Consider the following 18,177-nt stretch of genomic DNA (forward strand, 5'->3'; position numbering starts at 1 on the left):
GCCTCACATGCACAAGGATCTGGGTTCAATCTGCAGCACCACACACAAAAAAAAGACACTGGATATAAGTCAGGCCCAGAGGTGCTCACCTATAATCCCAGCGGCTCTGGAGGTTAAAGCAGGAGGATCGCAAATTCAAAACCAGCCTCAGCAAAAAGTGAGGTGCTTAGCAACTCAGTGAGAGCCTGACTCTAAATAAAAATACAAAATAGGGCTGGGGATGTGGCTCAGTGTTCAAGTGCCCCTGAATTCAATGGTTGGTACCCCAAAACAAAAACAAAAGACACTGGCTATGGCTGGCCACTGTGGCACCCACCTGTAATCCCAGTGGCTTGGGAAACTGAGACGGGAGGATAGCCAGTTCAAAGCCAGCCTCAGCAACCGCAAGGCACTAAGCAACTTAGTTGCTAAATAAAATACAGAATAGGGCTGGGGATGCGGCTCAGTGGTTGAGTGCCCCTGAGTTCAAGCCAGTTCCAAAAAACACTGGTTATGGAATCTTTTGCAAGTCCTTTAGCCTCTGAGCTTCAAATTCCTCACTTCAAAATGGGTTTAATAATGATAACACTCCCTTTCCTTTCTTCATGGAGATGTTTAGGTGAGAGTCATGTGAATTAGCATCTCTCAAGGAGGGATTGCAAATTCCTGAAAATAACACAAAGATGTCTGAGCTGGAGGACTCCATCCAATGGGCATAGCGGGTGCTCAACTCCAGCAAGACATTTTGGAGGCTGGGTGATGTGATGTACCTATAATCTCAGTGACTTGGGAGGCTGAGGCAGGAGGATCATAAGTTTGATGCCACCCTGGACAACTTTGAAACCCTGTCTCAAAATTTAAAAAAATAAAATATAAAAGGGCTGAAGATGTAGCTTGGTGGTAAAGTGCTGCTGGGTTCCACTCCATGTACTGCAAAACAAAACACAAATCATTATGTTACCTGTTCTGATTCTTTCTTAAACGAGGTTGAGTTTTGTTTTTTTTTTTTTGCTACTAGGGATCAAATGTAGGGTCTCAAATATTTTAGGCAAGTGCTTTATCACTGAGCTATATCCCCAGGCTAGAAGTTGAGCGTTCCTTTTTTTTTTCCTTTTTTTGGGGGGAGGGGTGGGTGGTCCTCGGATTAAGCTCAGGGTCACTCAACCACTGAGCGACCTATCCCCAGCCCTATTTTGTATTTTATTTAGCAACTGAGTTGCTTAGTGCCTTGCTTTTGCTGAGGCTGGCTTTGAACTCTCGATCCTCTGTCTCAGCCTCCCAAGCCACTGGGATGACAGCATGCACCACCGTGCCTGGCAAAGTTGAGCTTTTCTGTGAAATTTGCAAATTTTGGAACATTGACAAAAAATTAGTAATTTAATTAAGAAAATTCTGTACTCTGCTGACAACACCATATTGGTGAAACAACATGTTTGTGGCCTTGACATGGTGGCACGTACTGTAATCCCAGCATCTGGGGAGACTGAGGCAAGAGGATTGCAAGTTCAAGGCCAACCTCAGCAACTTAGTGAGGCCCTAAGCAACTTAGCAAGATCCTGTTGCAAAATTTAAAAAAAAAATTTAAAAAGCTGGGGATGTAGCTCAATGGCAAAGGGTCCCTAGCTTTAATCCTGAGTACAAATAAATAAGCCTGTGGGATCTGTTGAGCCCTCGAGCTGCAAATTTATGATCCATTTGACAAAACGTGAGCTATTTCAAACCATAGTTAGGACAGCGAGTATGCAGAAGGCAGAATTCATTAGGGTGTCCAAGTGAATGCCTGGCAGAAAAAAAAATCACACACGCAAAAAGCACAAACCCTTGTCTCTATTTGCTTTGATCTGCTTCATCCAAGGTAAAACCACAGTTCCTTGACCAAGTCTGTGGTCCTTAGTTTTGGTGTCCTCCTGAGTTCCTTTTGCAGTTTTGCTCATTTTTGACTCTGGGGTTAAGCAAACATTGGTTCAAAATCCAGCTTCTAACCAATTTTCATAGCTGTTTTATCTTGGCAAGTTTTTGTTTTTTAAACTTCTTTTAAACTGAGAATACCACCACCTGGGAAGATTAACATAAGTCGCCTCTCACTGTGCCTAGAATATAATAAAGGTCAGGAAATTGGGCCCCTTTTTCTTAAGTGAAGCCCTGAGGTCAGGAACTAAGTCTACAAATTGTCTCTAAAACTGTTTCCAACTCCTGCCTAAGGTGAGACTTATCCCGGTCTTTTCTAGGCCACTAGAGGGCAGCACAAAATTGCAAATTCCAGCCTTTGCCTCTTTAGGAGTGGGGTTTGGGACGGGGAAAGGCCAACTGTAGCCCTGATTATTGAGCCACAGCTCAGGGCAAACCTGGAGACCAAAGTATGGTTTGGGTATCAAGTGCCATGTCCTGAAGAAGTCCACAGAACCATTGGTTCAGGACAGAAGGCAGGACTCCAGAGGGGCCACATGAAAGTGAGGAGCAGCTCTGAATTGGCCTAGTTGACTTTGACCAAGTCACTGGACCTCACTAGGAAAGCCCCCATTGAATGAGGGGCTCTGTCCAGCCAATCCCTGAGACCCTTTTCCTCTCTGAAACTGGGCTCTTCTGTGAAGTGGCAGAGGAAGGGGAACCAGGAGCAAAAGAAAGCTGTGGGCACCTAGGGAGCCAGGGGAGGCCAGGCAGCCTGAGGAATGTGGGTGAGCCTCCTGGGCTTCAGGCGGGTTTTGAGTTCCTGCCATTTCTTAACTTTGTGACCCTGGGAGCATCACTCAGTGCCTAGGACCATTTCCTGACCAGTAGAAAGGGGACAAGCACAGCCACCTGGTACTGTTCCAGCAGTAGATAAGGACATGGGGCAGCCATGCAGCTGAGTTGGGGACACATACAAGGTGCCTCATGCTTCTCAGTTCCTCTCTCTCCTGGGGGTGGAGCAGGGGCTCTGGGTCTGAAGGACTCTGTGTTGAGATGCACCACTTCCTACAGCTCCCTTCCCCAGGGAACCCTCTCTTTGGCAGGAGTAGATGCCCCTAAGCTGAGAGCCCTGGCAGGCCACTGACAGTCACATCTTGGGAGGCATTGGCAGAGGAGGAAATGCCAGGCACTTCAAAGTGCTGATGGGAAATGGGGTCAGGCCCATCATGGGGGTTTAGAGCCCCCTCCCAGCTGGCCAGGGAGCCCCAGATCACCTTCTTTCCCTCGAGAAGAACCATCCCTTCCATGGCCCTTGTCCCCAGTAGCCCCCCTGTACCGCAGCTGCTGTCTCTTTAAGGGCCTCCCCCTTCCTCTTTCCCTGCTCCCCCCATCTCTGTCGCAGCCGCTGCTGTGGCACAGAGCTGCATGGGAGACGCTGCTGCAGGTCCGGTTTCTTGGTGTCTGGTCGGTGCCATCATTTCCCCACCCTTCCCCCGCCCTCCCCAGGCTGGCAGCTTCCCCTCCCCCGCCCCCTCCCCACAGAGGGGGCAGGGGGCTGGGCATGAACTCTCTATAATGCCATGTGCCGCGTCCCTGCCAGGCAGCAAGGACTGTGGCGGCAGCCGAGAGGAGGCGGTGGTGGCGGGAGAGCAGTGCTGACCGCTGACCACTCGCCCCGCCGCTCCTCTGGCTCCGTCCCTCCCCCTCCCTCCTTTCAGGGCTGGCACCTCTCCCCCCAGCCCGCCTCCTCGGGCCCTCCCAGTCTCCCCACGTAACCCCCCCACCTGCCGCGGCTCTCCCTCCCCTCCCCCAGCTGCATCCTCCTCCTCCTGTCCCCTCTCTCTCGGTCCTCACCAGGTCCTCCCCTGTCGCTTCTTCCCATCCCTCATCGCCTTCTCCTGCTCCCTGCTCCCGTCCTTGGGCTCCCTGCTCTGCCTGGCCAGCCCTCTCCCTGTGTCCCCAGTCTGATCCAGAGTCCCATTCTCTCTTCCTCTGGTCCAGCTCTCTTGTCCCATCCCGTCCCCGCCCTGTCCCCTTTGTGCCCCTTCCTCTCCCTCCCTCCCTCCCTCCCCAGGCTCGGCATCCCGGCTCCACCTCCAACTCCCCTCAGCCCTGCCTCTCTGCCCCTTCTTGACCCGCTCCTCTCCCTGCTCGAGTCCTGAGCCACCATGCTGACCCCGATGGTGGCTGGGGGGGTGGTGTTCCCCGGACTCTTCCTCCTCTCCAAGAACACGCTCCAGCGGCTGCCCCAGCTGCGCTGGGAGGAGGCTGACGCGGTCATTGTCTCAGCCAGGTAAACGGCATCCCCTCCCCAGATCAGTCCCTTTCTCCTTCTCAGGCTTTATGGGGACAGAAGGGACCCCATCACCTCCCTGCACCCTTGGCCCCTGTGGGGACGGGGAGCCCCGCGGTGGTCAGTGGGCTCTGCTGCCAAGCTCCCTTCCTTCGGGGGTCTTACCTTCTCAGGAGACCTCCCCAAACCAGCCATCTGGTCTACTAGTGTTCAGACTGCTTTTCTCCCCTTCTCCCAGCCACCCTCCCACCTCCCAAACAGGGCCAGCATGTGACTAAAACATTCCTATAAGATGTCAGGGAACAAGGGCTAGAGCACCATGTGTGAATCAGGATGAGTGTTGGGGACGAGGCACAGAGGAGTGAACAGTGGAACTCTCTACAACCTTGGAATTAGGGCCAGCACCGGGAGGGGAGCTCCGTGGCAGTCAAGGAGACAGTGGGAAAGTGGCCAGGGGGAATTTGGGTTCACGGCAGGGCCAGAGGCCCGAGTAATGCGTGGCATGGTGACTGGGCAGCCAAGTGGGGCAGGAACAGCACAGGCTCCCCTTGCCCTCCTGGGCGTCCCCTCCTGGGCAGAGGCTTTGCTCTCAGCCACACATTCCCAGCATTGTTTCACCTAGGGTGACCTCCCTGTGTCCTGAGAGGAAGGCCACTCAGTATTCACAAGCCAAGGGAAGGGGAAGGCCACCAGGAATGGGGCAAACTGAGGGACAGTGGCAGAGCAACTCAGGACTCTGGAGGTGGTGGTGGTAGGGTGGGTGAATCTGGGAAAGCCCCGTCTTGGGAGGTGAGCCAGGAATGGCCTGAGAAGTGACCAAACCCAAAGCAAATAACTACTAGTGAAGAGGAGATGTCAAGGCACTCGCCTTCCCACCTGCCACTCCTCCCTCTGTCTCCCCAGGTTAGTGTCCTCCGTCCAAGCCATCATGGCCTCCACAGCTGGCTACATCGTCTCCACCTCCTGCAAGCACATCATCGATGACCAGTAAGTGTCACGCACCCACTTCTGCCCAAGTCCCTCCTCTGTTATGTGTGTGATCCCAGAATACCCAAGATCCTCTGGGGAGCCACCAGTGGTCCCCATGCTCTTCACTTGGGCCTGAGCAAGTTTTACTGCCACAGCTTCAACTCAACACCAGGGATAAATTTATCCTGTCTTGTCCTCAAAGGTCAGAACCCGGAGAGCAGAAGTAGGGATCAAAGAGAACCCTCAAAGCGGTTCCTGGTCAGCTTCCGGGCCTCTTGTATGGTAGTGGGCTCTGAATGCCACTTCCTCTGTCTCCACCTACACCACCCCTCAGACCCACCTTCCAACAAACTCATCTGCCACGCTCTCCTATCAGGCCGGGCTCACCCCTTAACTCCTCCCAGAATTCAGGTGTGTCGCCCCAGCTCCTGAGAGAGGAGAGATGACACACGAGGCCACTGAGGTCAGGCAGTGGGGGAAGGGGAAGGGAGGGCGAACAGGCCAAAATTTGGCACAGGCAGCTGCTGCAGTGCCTGGTGCTTGCCAGAGAGGCCCAGGCTGGAGAGGTGGGGCAGGAGGAGAAGGAGGAGGAGGAGGAGGAGGAGGAGGAGGAGGAGGAGGAGGAGGTGGTGGGCCCTGTCCATGGTGCTGACCTGCCTGTCCTGGCTGACCACAGGCTGCTGCAAGTTGCCTGCGGCGAGGGTGCCCCTGACACCTGCCCCACTGGTTCTGCTCTCCTTCCCTCATGTCCCTGGAGCCCCAGGTGACATTGTCTGGATGACCCCGATCTAGAGGTGCCCCTGTTCTCACTTTGCTTCCTCTTTTCCTGGGGGTGAGTTCTTCCTGAGTAGAACAGTTAGTTCTTGGCTTAACTCTTTCTTCAGACCCTGCCCAGAGACTTGGCTTCTTCCCGCCTTCTCCATGCTCTTTCCTGCCACAGGGTCCCTTTCTCATGCCTTCTTACCCAGAGGTCACCTTTCCGTTCTTGCATTTCCTCCCCCTCCTCCAGGTCTGCTCCTGTCCCTCCTTCCCCCTTTAATCCTCAGGTAGGTAGGAAGGATCAGGGTTAATCCAGGGGCAACAGCTGTTCCTACTTCTGAGCACCTAATTGTTGAGAGGGTGGGGATGGGACTTAACACTCCACATGGCATCCCAGGGCCTGGGGCCCCCCTGCCTCCTCCCCCACACTCCAGGGTCCCATCTGTCCCATCCCCATCACGTCCACTGGGCCAGCTCTCTGGGCCGCTCCCTGCTATAACTTCTCTGAGGCCAGTTTGGTCCTCTGCCACCTTCTCCCTGAACCACTTGCCCTTTGTTTCTGACCAGCTGCCTCTCCCGTCTCATGCCCAGAACCACTGCGCCATGGGTCTCAAGTCCTCTTCCCTGACATCATCCCAGTGCCAGTGGGCTGCCTGGCCCCTTCCCACCCAGCTTGCCCAGGGCCCACCCTCTGTCCTCAGCTGACCTCTACCCCAGGAGCTCCTCATGTGTGGCTCTGGCTCTTTCTCTGTGAAGTGCCTCTAGCTGTCTTTGCGTTTGTCCCCTGGCTAGCTGGGCAGGTTCCCCCAGGCCTGCTTTTTTGGACCTTCCACTCCCACCTTAGACCTGTCTCAGGACTGCAGAAAGTGCCACTGTGCTGACTCAAGAAGAAAAATGCAATGTTGCAGATCCACGTGCTTCTCGGGTTTTGTTTACTCTCAATATAAGTAGAACTTTCTCTGTCCGCGGCACCTTTGCTCAGCATTTTCTTCTTAATGCTTGGCAGGACCTGAAAAAGCAAGCAATCAGGCCACCTTCAGGCAGAACAAGCAGCACTGGCAGCACCTCTACCTTGCCTTCGGGCTGAGAGAGAGAGAGCTTCCCGTGGTTATTCCTTGGCTTAGCCTTTCTGTGACTCGGTTTCCTCATCTGTGAAATGGAGATGAAAGCCATGCTTACTTTTTATGGAGGGATTTTTGTTTGTTTGTTTGTTTGTTTTTTGTACCAAGAAATGAACCCAGGGACACTTTACCAATGAGCCACATCCCCAGCCCTTTTTTTTTTTTTTTAACTTTGAGACAGGGTCTTGCTAAGTTGCTTAAGGCCTCACAAAATTGCTGAGGCTGGCCTTGAGCTTGTGATCCTCCTGCCTCAGCCTCCCAAGTTGCTGGGATTACAGGTGTGTGCCACCATGTATGGCTTTTTGTAGGGTTTTTGTGAGGAGTAAATAAGTTTACACAATGTAGAGATTTCAGTATTAGTATAGTACTTGGCTGTACTAAATGAGCAATTGGTCTTCAACCGTAGGTCTTTACTTCCTGTGTGCTTTGTCCTAATCTGATTCTCTTCATATCTTGCATCTCTGCCCTTTGATCTATAGGTGTTTTCTGGTCTCCTTTCCTTTTTCCCCAAGTATATGAGAGAAAGAGAGAAAGAGAGAAAGAGAGAGAGAGAGAGAGAGAGAGAGAGAGAGAGAGCGCGCGCGCGCGTCAGAGTGCGAGTGCACGCACGAGCGCAACATGGTGGATTCCGAGGTCTGTCTGTTTGAATCCCAGTCCCAACACTCAGCAGCTGTGTGACTATATGACATTAGGCAAGTTTATTTCCCTCCACCCTTCTGTTCCATCATCCATAACTCACTGTGTTCTCACCCGAGACTTCACTTCCATCTCAGGGTTGTGGGCGTCCCTTGAGATCTGTCTCTGGTGGAGCTTCGGGTGCTGTCCATTCCCTCCTGATCCCTCCCCCTCTCTTTGCCCCACAGACACTGGCTCTCCTCCGCCTACACGCAATTTGCAGTGCCCTACTTCATCTACGACATCTACGCCATGTTCCTCTGCCACTGGCACAAGCACCAGGTCAAAGGGCATGGAGGGGACGAAGACGGGAGACGCAGAGCACGGGGCAGCACCTGGGCCGTGGTGCGCGGCTACCTGCACAAGGAGTTCCTCATGGTGCTCCACCATGCTGTCATGGTGCTGGTGTGCTTCCCCATCTCTGTGGTGAGTGCTCCCAGAGCCAGATGGCCTGGTGGGAAGGGGGGTGGCGGGGGGGGGGGGCGGCTTGTCCTTCACATCACACCAGCTGCAGGGGCCTGGGAGCCCTCCCAGCAGGATGGGGTGGTGGAGGGACATTTCCTGGGTACCTGCCCAGCCCGGGTCACAGGAGGCACAAAGGTCTAGAATCAGCTTGGCCCAGCGGGACCGTGCCCAGCTGTGGCACTTTGTGGAGCCTCTGCTGTGTGTCTCTGAGCCTCTGTCTCCTCCCCTGTGGTGTGAGGCGCCATCTTACCTGCAGGACTCTAGGAGGGATGCAGAGAGGCAAGGCGCCCAGCTTTGCTCCTGAGATTCTCCAGTTAAGTGACAGGGGAGAGGAAGGGCTGCCCCTCACCCTCCTGCCTCTCCTCCCAGGTGTGGCGACAGGGGAAGGGAGATTTCTTTCTAGGCTGCATGTTGATGGCAGAGGTCAGCACCCCCTTCGTCTGCCTTGGCAAGATCCTCATCCAGGTGAGAGGGTACCTGAGGGCGTAGGAGCCTGATCCCAGGGCCCAGGCAGGGCAGGCACTTTCAGGGACCCTCTGGGGCTCTTTAAAGGCAACGTACAATGTCAGGTGCGGGAGGAGAAGCAGGCTGGGTAGAGGGGAGGCAGCGGTGGGGGGTGGTTCTGGGGCCTCTGACCTGCGGGAAGATGGGCAGGGGGTGCGCAGGGGGGACAGGGCCTCTGCTCCCCACCCTGTCACCTGTGCTCTGTCCGCAGTATAAGCAGCAGCACACGCTGCTGCACAAGGTGAACGGGGCCCTGATGCTGCTCAGCTTCCTGTGCTGCCGGGTGCTGCTCTTCCCCTACCTGTACTGGGCCTACGGGCGCCACGCCGGGCTGCCCCTGCTGGCCGTGCCCCTGGCCATCCCGGCCCACGTCAACCTGGGCGCCGCGCTGCTGCTCGCCCCCCAGCTCTACTGGTTCTTCCTCATCTGCCGAGGGGCTTGCCGCCTCTTCCGGCCCCGAGGCTCCCCGCCACCTTCTCCCTGTCAGACCCAGGATTGAGGGTGGGGCCTGGGGACCCTCCCCACCTGCACCCCACATGGGGACAGGGCTCTGGGGCCAGTGGGTGGGGGTTGGGAGCCAGGGGCCCCTTGCCTTGACAGCCCCAGGACTGACCGATGGACTCAGAGGGGGAGGGGCATCTTCCTTCAGGGGCTAAGAACAGGAGCAGGTGACCGCAAGGCAGGGAGAGAGGGGACCTCTCTCAGGAGCCAGGCTGAGCCCCTTCGCACCCCCTGCGCTGGGACAGCCAGGAAAGGGGAAGGGAGCGCACTTCCCACCTGCCAAGGGCTGGGGGGCCTGTGGGGAGACAGGGACTCAAGGGGACCAGGAGTCAAGGACATGGGGGTGGCCTGCTGCCAAGGACATACATCCCAGCCCCTCTGCTGCAAACCCCTCTCTGCTCCCGGGACACCTGGGAGAGAGGGGACACCCTGACTCACCCGCGGGCCTCCTGAGGGCTGGCTGCTGCCTCACAGCTCCTCTCCAGGGAGGCCGGCCTGAGGGATTTTATTTATTTTATTTATTTGCCCAAATTCAAACTGATTTGCTGGGGTGGGGGAGGGAGGTGGCTGCTACTCCCACCCCCAGCCTTCCCAGTGCTGAGCAACCCCGGGGGGCCAGTGAAGGGCACCCAGCCCCTTCCCATCAGGCTGCACATCTTGCCCTCCGGCCCTGGCATGTCCCTGGTGCTACAGACCTCTCAAGGCTTCCTCCAATCTGGGGTCGGGGGACCCTGGGAGGTGCTTTACAGACCGCTAATAAAGACGATCTGCGTCTGCGTGAACGCCACCTTGACTGTCTTTGCCCAGTTCTTTGGGGCAGGGAAGGAAGGAGGTGGGGACCTGGGGAATGTGGAGCAGAAAGACCAAAGAGAGGGCAGCGACCCCACCCCAGCTGGTCACTGAGCAGTCAGGGAGGGAGGAGGCCAGGACCTTTATTTATCAGCAGAGGAGGGTGGATTTGGGCACTCAGGCTGCGTCCAGGGCCCTTGCAAGGCTCCTTAGGCCCCTTTCTGGAAGCTCCTATGGGTATGGAGGTCATAGGAAAAGGTGATCCATCATACCGCCTCCCCCAGACCTGGGTCCTCCCACCTCTCCTCTCCCTAGGAAGGTTGAGGGGGAGGGCCAGGGGCATGGGGCAGGCCTCACATGTGGGTGCAGAACTGGAAAAGGAGGAAGAGGAAGGCCACCACCAGGGCTCCCACCAGGATGTGATTGAAGAGCCCAGGGCTGGAACCTGCCGGACAAGGAAGGTCAGGGGCAGCTCTCCTTTAGCCCCCGAGGAGGGAGGCCCCTGTCCCAAACTGGGTCATACCTGATTTAACAAAGACCACAGGCCTCTCTCCAATAAACTGGGCCAGGGCCAGAATGCTGGCTTGGTCCGAGTCTGGGTAATCAAAGAAGTCAAGTCTGTCTATGAAGAGTGGAGGCTCTGATCCTGGGGCCAACTCTGGGCTGGGCGCTAGGGTCCAGAGCAAAGTCTGTGACAACAGCCAAGCAGACCCCTGCCCCTGACCCCAGAGGCAGAGGCTGACTCTCCACTCTCAATTTTGTTTCCTCTGGGGTCAGCTGCATTCCCATGAGGGGCGAACACTGGCTGAGACGGGGCGGATGGGAGAAGAAGGTGTGGGGGGGAGAAAGGCCCGGGGCTGGTCTCGAGTTCCTCGGGGGCATTGTCCCTTATCCCCCAGCCGCTTTTCTCCCCTCCACTCACTGGGAGCTTCCCACCTGTTTCTATGGCCCCCCGTCCAGCCAGCCACACCCACATGGGTACCCACTGCCACCGCCTCATGACCCCTTCTTTTACAGGGTAGGGCTCTATGATGTCACAGCTCAGACCCTTTCTGATGTCATACTCTGGGGTAAGAGGAGAGGAGGGAGCAAAGTGCTAGGACTTGGACCATTCCCTCAAACCCTGAAGCAGAATGGGAGCAGTTGGGGCCCACAGAACCTTCCTAGTTTAGGACAATGTGATTGATAAGACAGTAAGAGCGGTGGTGACCGCTGGGCGTCGTGGTACAGGCCTGTAATCCCAGCAGCTTGGGAGGTTGAGGCAGGAGGATCATGAGCTCAAAACCAGCTCCACAACAGTGAGGCACTAAGCAACTCAGTGAGACCCTGTCACAGTAGGGCTGGGGATGTGGCTCTGAGATTGAGTGCCCCAAGTTCAATTCCTGGTACCACCACCACCACCAACAACAAAGAGTGGTGGTTAGCTCAGTGGCAGAGTGTGTGGCATGTGCTATGCCTTGGGTTGGATCCCCAGCACCACAAAAAATAATAAATACACAAATAAAAAAAAAATAATAATGGTGGCTCCAGAACTTATATATAGTTGGGACTGGGTGGGGCTATCTTTCCAAAACCTGGGGCCATGGATTTATATACAGGCACATTTTGGGGGTGGGAGACAAGGCTACACACACCTCAGTTGTCCCTTAGGTCAACCACAGGTAGTGTTTATTAATATGACAGGTACTTTGTATACAGCAACTCATCTAACTACTACAATTTCCTTGTCCCACTATATGGAAGACAGAAACAGCACAAAAGGCGAAAGGAGTAGAGGAAAAACACACTTCCTAGGAGGTGTGTTTCTCTTTCCGGGGTTCCCCCTTGCTTGCATTGTGTCCCCAAGTTCAGGGACACAGGGGTCTTTCCCACCCACCTCCAAACCTTAGTGCTCAGCAGAGAATGAGTCTGGAATCCACGACCAAGAGAAATAGCAGGATTTGCCCACCAGGTGGCAGCAGTGTCCGGGCCTGCCGACCTCACCTCTTCTCACCAGGGAAGGCACAGCTGCACCTCCATCCCCAGCTCCTGCCTCTTCCCACAGGTTGCATCTGGTGCAGTAGGAAAAGGGACAGCTGGGGACTGGTGGCTTCGGGGGTCGTCAGAAGAATTCCTCTGGCCCATTCCAAGGCAGGTCTCCTGGACATTCACAGAGCCTCTGAAGACTCCTCTGTATCTCCGTTTGCCCTTTGGTGGCTGGTGGGCCCCTCCACAGTCTCTCTGTGACTTTCCAACAGCCATCGTCACTCCTGTGCCCTCATCCTGGTTTATAAGAGTTAGCTCCCCTCTGATTGGCAGGTAGGTCGGTGTGTCACAGACATGTTCCAGCCCACCCTGGCTAAGGACATTTGAGGGTCTCCTTGGACTTAATACACAGATGCCTGTCTCTGCCAGTCTCTCAGAGACCCAGTTCCTTGGCTTGCCCCAAAGCCAGGTGCATGTCCAGCCTTGTGTGGGGGCCTCTGCCCCACAGATGGCACTCCTTCCTCTACTGGGTCCCTCTCTATCTTCCCTGCCTTGGGGACCTCAAAGTACCAGCCTGCCTGTTCCCCACATGGCAAGCCGGGAGTCTCTCACCACAAGAGCTTGTATTTCCTAAACAACAACAAAGCCCAGAGAGGAAAGAACAGGGAAAAGAGGAGAGCAAAATAACCTGAATGAGCCTCGTTGGAACTGGTTCCTATGGGCTGCTTTCCCCTACACTTACCTCTTCGAAGTCACAGGGCATAGGAGGGACAGTGGGGATGGTTCCTGTTTCCGCCCCACAGAGTACTGCTGCTCTCTCTACCAGACCTTTGAATGAGCGGATTATCTGTTCATCTATTTATCTAATCATTAAGTAAATGTATTGAAGACCAGGCATGGTGCCGCATGCCTGTAATCCTAGCAGTCTAGGAGGCTGAGGCAGGAGGATCCCAAGTTCAAAGCCAGCCTCTGCAATTTAGTGAGAACCTACCTCAAAAAAGGGGGGATGGGTGGGACTAGGGTTTAGTGGTTAAGCCCTCCTGGGTTCTGGACTCCATCTCTGACTTCTATAGGAATCACCAGGACAGGGCTGGGGATATAGCTCAGTGGGTAGAGTGCTTGCCTTGTATGCACAAGGTCTTGGGTTCAATCTCCAGCACCACAAAAAAAAAAAAAAAAAATCACTAGGACGTGTTTCTTCCCCTTGGGATCACAGGAGAGAGAACCCATGGATGCGCATCATTCTAGTAAAGGTCTACACTTGCTGTCTACACTCCTTCACCGTAAATGTATTCTTCAACCTCTTCTGATATGACTTCATCCCCACCTGTCCACTGAAGCCACTTTGGTCAAGTTCACCAGTGACTTCTTAATTTGCCAAACTTAATGGTTACTTCTTGATTCATTCTCTCTCTCTCAGCAGGGTGCCCCCATCCCTGACTCTCAGCACAGGAGCCACCCTCACCAATTTTCGAGATTTCTTCTCTCACCAGCTCAGCTTTGGGTCTTCTCTTTTCTAACTATATTCTCTCCCTAGGTGATCTCATCCAGTCTCATGGCTTTAAATACCATCTATATGCTGGTGACTCACCAATGTATATTTCCAGCCTAGACCTCTCCTGGGAGCTCCAGACTCCCATATCCAACTTCCTGCTTGAAGTCTTCTCTACGTCCAAAAAACATCTTGAACGCAATAGATCCCAAACAAGGCTCTTGATTCTCCTACTCCAAACCTTCTCCTGACCCCATCTTTCCATCTCAACCAATGGCCTCACCATTCCTCTGAGATGATGTGCTTGACAGAAACAGAGATCCTTCCAAATTAAGACCTGTGGACTCCATTTCCAACCGAAATCTCAAGTCCACCTACTTTGATCTGCTTCCAAACTTTTTTCCTTGTTCACGCCAAGGCCATGTCCTATCTGGCTTACTTCAACAGGCTCCGGGGGCGTTGTCCATACTTATAATCTCCATGATTTTGGAAGACGGAGGCAGGAGGATTGCAAATTTAAGGGCAGCCTCTGCAAGTTAGAAAGATCCTGTCTCAAAAATATAAATATAAAAGGTTGGGGATGTAGCTCAGTGGTAGAGCACCCCTGGGTTCAATCCTCAATACTGCAAAAAAATTATATATATATATATATATATGTGTGTGTGTGTGTGTGTGTGTGTGTGTGTGTGTGGGCGTGTGTGTACATGCATATGTATATATCTGAATATGTATACACATATGTATATATATTTATATTTCCTTATTTATTTATTTGGGGGCTGGGGATGTGGCTCAGTGGCAGAACAATTTCCTAGCATGCCCAATGTCCTGGGATCAATCCGTGGCACACACAAATATATACAATTTTAATGTATTCCTTGGAAGAACATATGCACGTGGCATAAAATTCAAAAGACACAAAAGAATGTAAGTTGGAAACCAAGTTTATCCTATTCCTGTCCTTCTCTGCCCCACAGCAACCTTCTCAGAGGTTACCATAATTACCATTTTCTTGTGCAGTCTTCTGGAAATAATTTATGCAAAGAGAAATACAAATAAGCTTTTTTTTTCTCACCACTCAGATGGCAGCATTCCACACGTCACTCTGCACCTTGCTTTTTTTTTTTTAAGTTAAAACAAGATTGTAGAGATGATTCTGTACATGTACATAAGCGCCTCCTTTTTCATGGCTACATACTATACTATTTGATTGTATGAAATCATACCATAACTGGGGTATGATTTAACCAGTTCCATCCCTTACACATTGTTGTTTCTAAGCTTTTGAAACATGCTGAAGTTAAGAACCCCAAACTGGGTGCTGTGGCACATGCCTGTAATCCCAGTGGCTCGGTAGGCTGAGACAGGAGGATGGAAAGTTCAAAGCCAGCTTCACAGCAAAAGGGAGGTGCTAAGCAACTCAGTGAGACCCTGGTCTCTAAATAAAATGCAAAATAGGGCTGGGGATGTGGCTCAGTGGCCGAGTGCCCCGAGTTCAATCCCCAGTACCCCCCCAAAAAAAAAGAACCTCAAATGGCCTGGCATAGTGGCACACACCTGTAATCCCAGTGGCTTGGGAGACTGAGGCAGGAGGATCATAAGTTCAAAGCTAGCCTCAGCAACTTAGCAAGGCCCTAAGCAACTCAGTGAGACCCGTCTCAAAATAAAACACAAAAAGGGCTGGAGATGTGGCTCAGTGGTTAAGCACCCCTGGGTTCAATCCCTGATTGAAAAAAAAAAAAATACTTCCAATATACTTCCAATGCCTTTTATTTTGCCCATGGGTCAGCTTATCTATAGGATAAAATCTTAGAAGTGGAATGTCAAGGTCAAAGGGTATGTGTAATGTGTGCCCTTGGAATCCACTGCCAGACTGACCTCTGCAGAAGTAGTACTCACTTGTCCACAGCCTCACTCACATTGTGTATTAACAAGACACTTTGAATTTTGCCCATTGGTAGGTGAAGGTGGTGTCTCAGTTTAGTTTGACTCTACATTTTTCTTACTTTAAAATACATTGTGATAAAATACAAACCCATAACATCTACATGTAACACAAGTTACCATTTTAATCTTTTTCTTTTTTCTTTTCCTACTTTCTCTTGATGTTGGGGATGGAACCCTCTTGAAAGCAAATAAATACTGCTCTACCACAGAGCCACATGCACCATCCTTACTTTTTTTTTTTTTTTTTTTTTTTTTTTGGTACAGGGATGGAATTCCGGGGGCACTCTACCACTGAGCTATATCCCCAGTCCTTTTTACTTTTATTTTTATTTTGAGAGAGGGTGTCACTAAATGGTTGAGGCTGGCTTAGAACTTGTGATCCCCCTGCCTCAGCCTCCCTTCCAGGTAGATGGGATTACAGGCACGTATCCAGCTCCCAGCCCTTAACCACTTTTAAGTGTGGAGTTAGGTGGTGTTAAGCATATTCACAATTGTGCAATCAAAATTCTCTGTTTTAAGTCTCAATATTGAGTGAGGCTGACAATTCCAGGACCAGTTTGGGCCACCAGGGACTCAGAGATGAATCAGCCCCTGCTCGATTCGTAACTCCCTGGCTGATGGGAGACAGAAATGTAAACAGGCTCAGACAAAATTGTCAGCAGAGCAGAGTCTGAGGTATCTGGAAGCTGAGGGGCAGAAGGGAAGGGGGGTGCCACCGTGCTCTAGGAAGGTTCCTAGGGAAGAGTTGACCCAGAATGACCCCTGAAGGAAGAGCAGGTCTCCCAGGTGGAGTGTGACTGAGAGAAGTTCCAGAGGCTTGAGGGGTCAAGGTGGGTTCTGGGAGCTGCAGGTAAGGTTTCCAACCTGTGGTGGGTAGAGTGGGTGATGAGATCCTTGGAGGCCACTGTGAAGACTTTGTCTTTTGGGGTGGTAAGTTTGGGGCAAATGATCTTGAAGATCAAAAGCTACAGGATCCAGGCTGGTGGCAGGTGTGGGGCAGCGTTGGGTGGGGGTGGGGTGGCAGAGCTTCGGAGACTGCAGGGCTCTGGGGGCATTCAGGACAGAGTCCAGATCACTGCCCATCTTAGGGGCAGAACTGGAAATGGCAGAGGGGTGGGGTGTGAAAGGGTGGTTTTCCAAAGGAGATGCCATCCCTGAGAAGGAAACAGCGGTCCTGGGGGCTGGGTTGGGTCACCAGGAGAAATACCAGTACAGCCAAATGGAGGAGGCATGGGGGAAGCCACAGTCTCGTCTCCTCCTTCAGACTCTGAGGTTCCCCAGCCCAGTTTGGCGACCCGGAGATGCCGGGCCAGGGACGGCAGGCGGACCAGACCCTCTTCCCCTGCCCGCCCCTAGGTCACTGCGGATCTCTAAGCCCCGCCCCTACGGCTATCAGAGGGGAGGACAGACGCCCTCTTCCCTCCCTCTTGAGCTCTCAGCTCGGCGGGGGAGGGGCGTGAGGATGGGGGGCGGGGGGGGGAAATGAGCCAGTGTTGCCATGGCAACCAGGCTGGTGGTCTGGCCCGGGAGACCCGAAAGGAAGGGGAGAGAGGGGGAGGGAGGGAGGGAGGCGGCGCTGTGGGCTCGTTAGGCAGCGAGGGGGCGAGGCCAGGGCCCGGGTCTCCCGGGAGGAGTTGGGAAACACCCGGTAATTCTCGCGGTTGATTCCTGGTGGCGCAGGGAGCCCGCGTGTTGGCGAGTGTGTGTGTATGCGAAGTTCCTGGGTGAGTGTGCCCCTCGCGTGCCTTCGTTGGTGCATGTGTGTGAGCTTGCACACGTGGGGTCCAGGCGTGTGTGCACGGGAATGCCCAGGCGAGTTGTGTGTGTGCCAGCCTGCGTGCACACGAGTGTGTGCCAGCCCGCGTGCCCGTGCGGGAGCGCGAGCACACGTGTCTGTGTGTGCACTCGCGTGCGCTCCTGAGTGTGCCCGGGCTGCGCGTGGCGGGCGGCGGGTGTAAGCCGGAGAGTCCACCCCCTGCCCAGCCCGCGCCCCTCCGCCCCCGCCGCGCCGGCTGCATCCTCGCCTCCGCCCGCCTCACCCCCTCCTCCCGCACTTTCTCGGCTCCCTCCCGCTCGGCGTGGCGCTCGCAGCCCGACTCGCGCTCTTCTTGCTGGCCGCCCTGGGAATCGCCGGCCGCCGCCGCCCAGCCTGCGCCCGCCGGCCGCCCAGTGCCTGGCACCTGTTGGAGGCACAGAAACAGGTGCAGGGGGCTGGGCCGGCCGGGGGCGTGAGGGTGAGGGTGAGCGCCTTAGCCTGTGGGCTCCGGGGCTGTGCAGCTTTCCTGCGGCTGAATTTCTGGCTCCCTTTGGGAGGCACGGTCAGGAGGAGGCATCTGAGGCTGAGGTCCTCACCTTGGGCTGCGGGAAAGACAGGAGGCAGCGGCAAGGAGGACCAGGCAGACAGACAGATCCCGGGGCAGAATGAAGGCTCAGCAGGAAGTGGAAGCCCAGAGGGGTGGGTGACACCCGGACCAGACTTGCGCCTGGTGCAGGGGATGGCCAGAGCTTAGAGGCAGGGACCTCTGGGGGTTGCTATGGGGTATACAGGGCTCAGGCACAGAGGGGAGCCCAGCATGAGAGGACTGAGCCTGGAAGATGACAAAGGGACAATCTGGAGGTGGGGGGCAAGGTTGAGGGGAGCCAGGATCTGTCTGCTCTGTGTGCCGGGAGTGGCCTGGCAGCTCAACCCCTGTGGAGCCAGGCTCCTGGTCTGGAGGGCCCAGGCCTCCTGCCTGCCCACTCACTGGCACAGGTTGCCCTCTCCCTTGACACCTAGGAAGGGCGGCCAGAGAGGGCCCCACAGACCAGGAAGCTCAGCCTGGCCCTCA

The 18,177-nt window shown here is 54.3% G+C and overlaps 2 protein-coding genes across 2 annotated transcripts; one reads left to right on the forward strand and one right to left on the reverse strand.

The window, feature by feature from the left end:
* Positions 1–3,260: 3,260 nt before the first annotated feature.
* On the forward strand, positions 3,261–9,949 carry TLCD3B (TLC domain containing 3B). Its single transcript, XM_081297592.1, has 5 exons — positions 3,261–4,162; positions 5,066–5,149; positions 7,875–8,112; positions 8,521–8,616; positions 8,867–9,949. The coding sequence occupies exons 1-5, from the start codon at positions 4,038–4,040 to the stop codon at positions 9,152–9,154; spliced, it is 831 nt and encodes a 276-aa protein (XP_081153718.1). The 5' UTR covers positions 3,261–4,037; the 3' UTR covers positions 9,155–9,949.
* LOC308652324 (fertilization-influencing membrane protein) lies at positions 9,900–10,945 on the reverse strand (the record flags this gene model as incomplete). Its single annotated transcript, XM_081300067.1, has 4 exons — positions 9,900–9,996; positions 10,303–10,390; positions 10,469–10,615; positions 10,882–10,945. 4 exons carry the CDS (start codon positions 10,943–10,945, stop codon positions 9,900–9,902), a joined length of 396 nt encoding a protein of 131 aa, XP_081156193.1.
* Between the last annotated feature and the right edge of the window lie 7,232 nt (positions 10,946–18,177).

The sequence above is a fragment of the Spermophilus citellus genome, assembly GCF_964194105.1.
Source record: "Spermophilus citellus genome assembly, chromosome: 6".
NCBI classification, from domain to species: domain Eukaryota; kingdom Metazoa; phylum Chordata; class Mammalia; order Rodentia; family Sciuridae; genus Spermophilus; species Spermophilus citellus.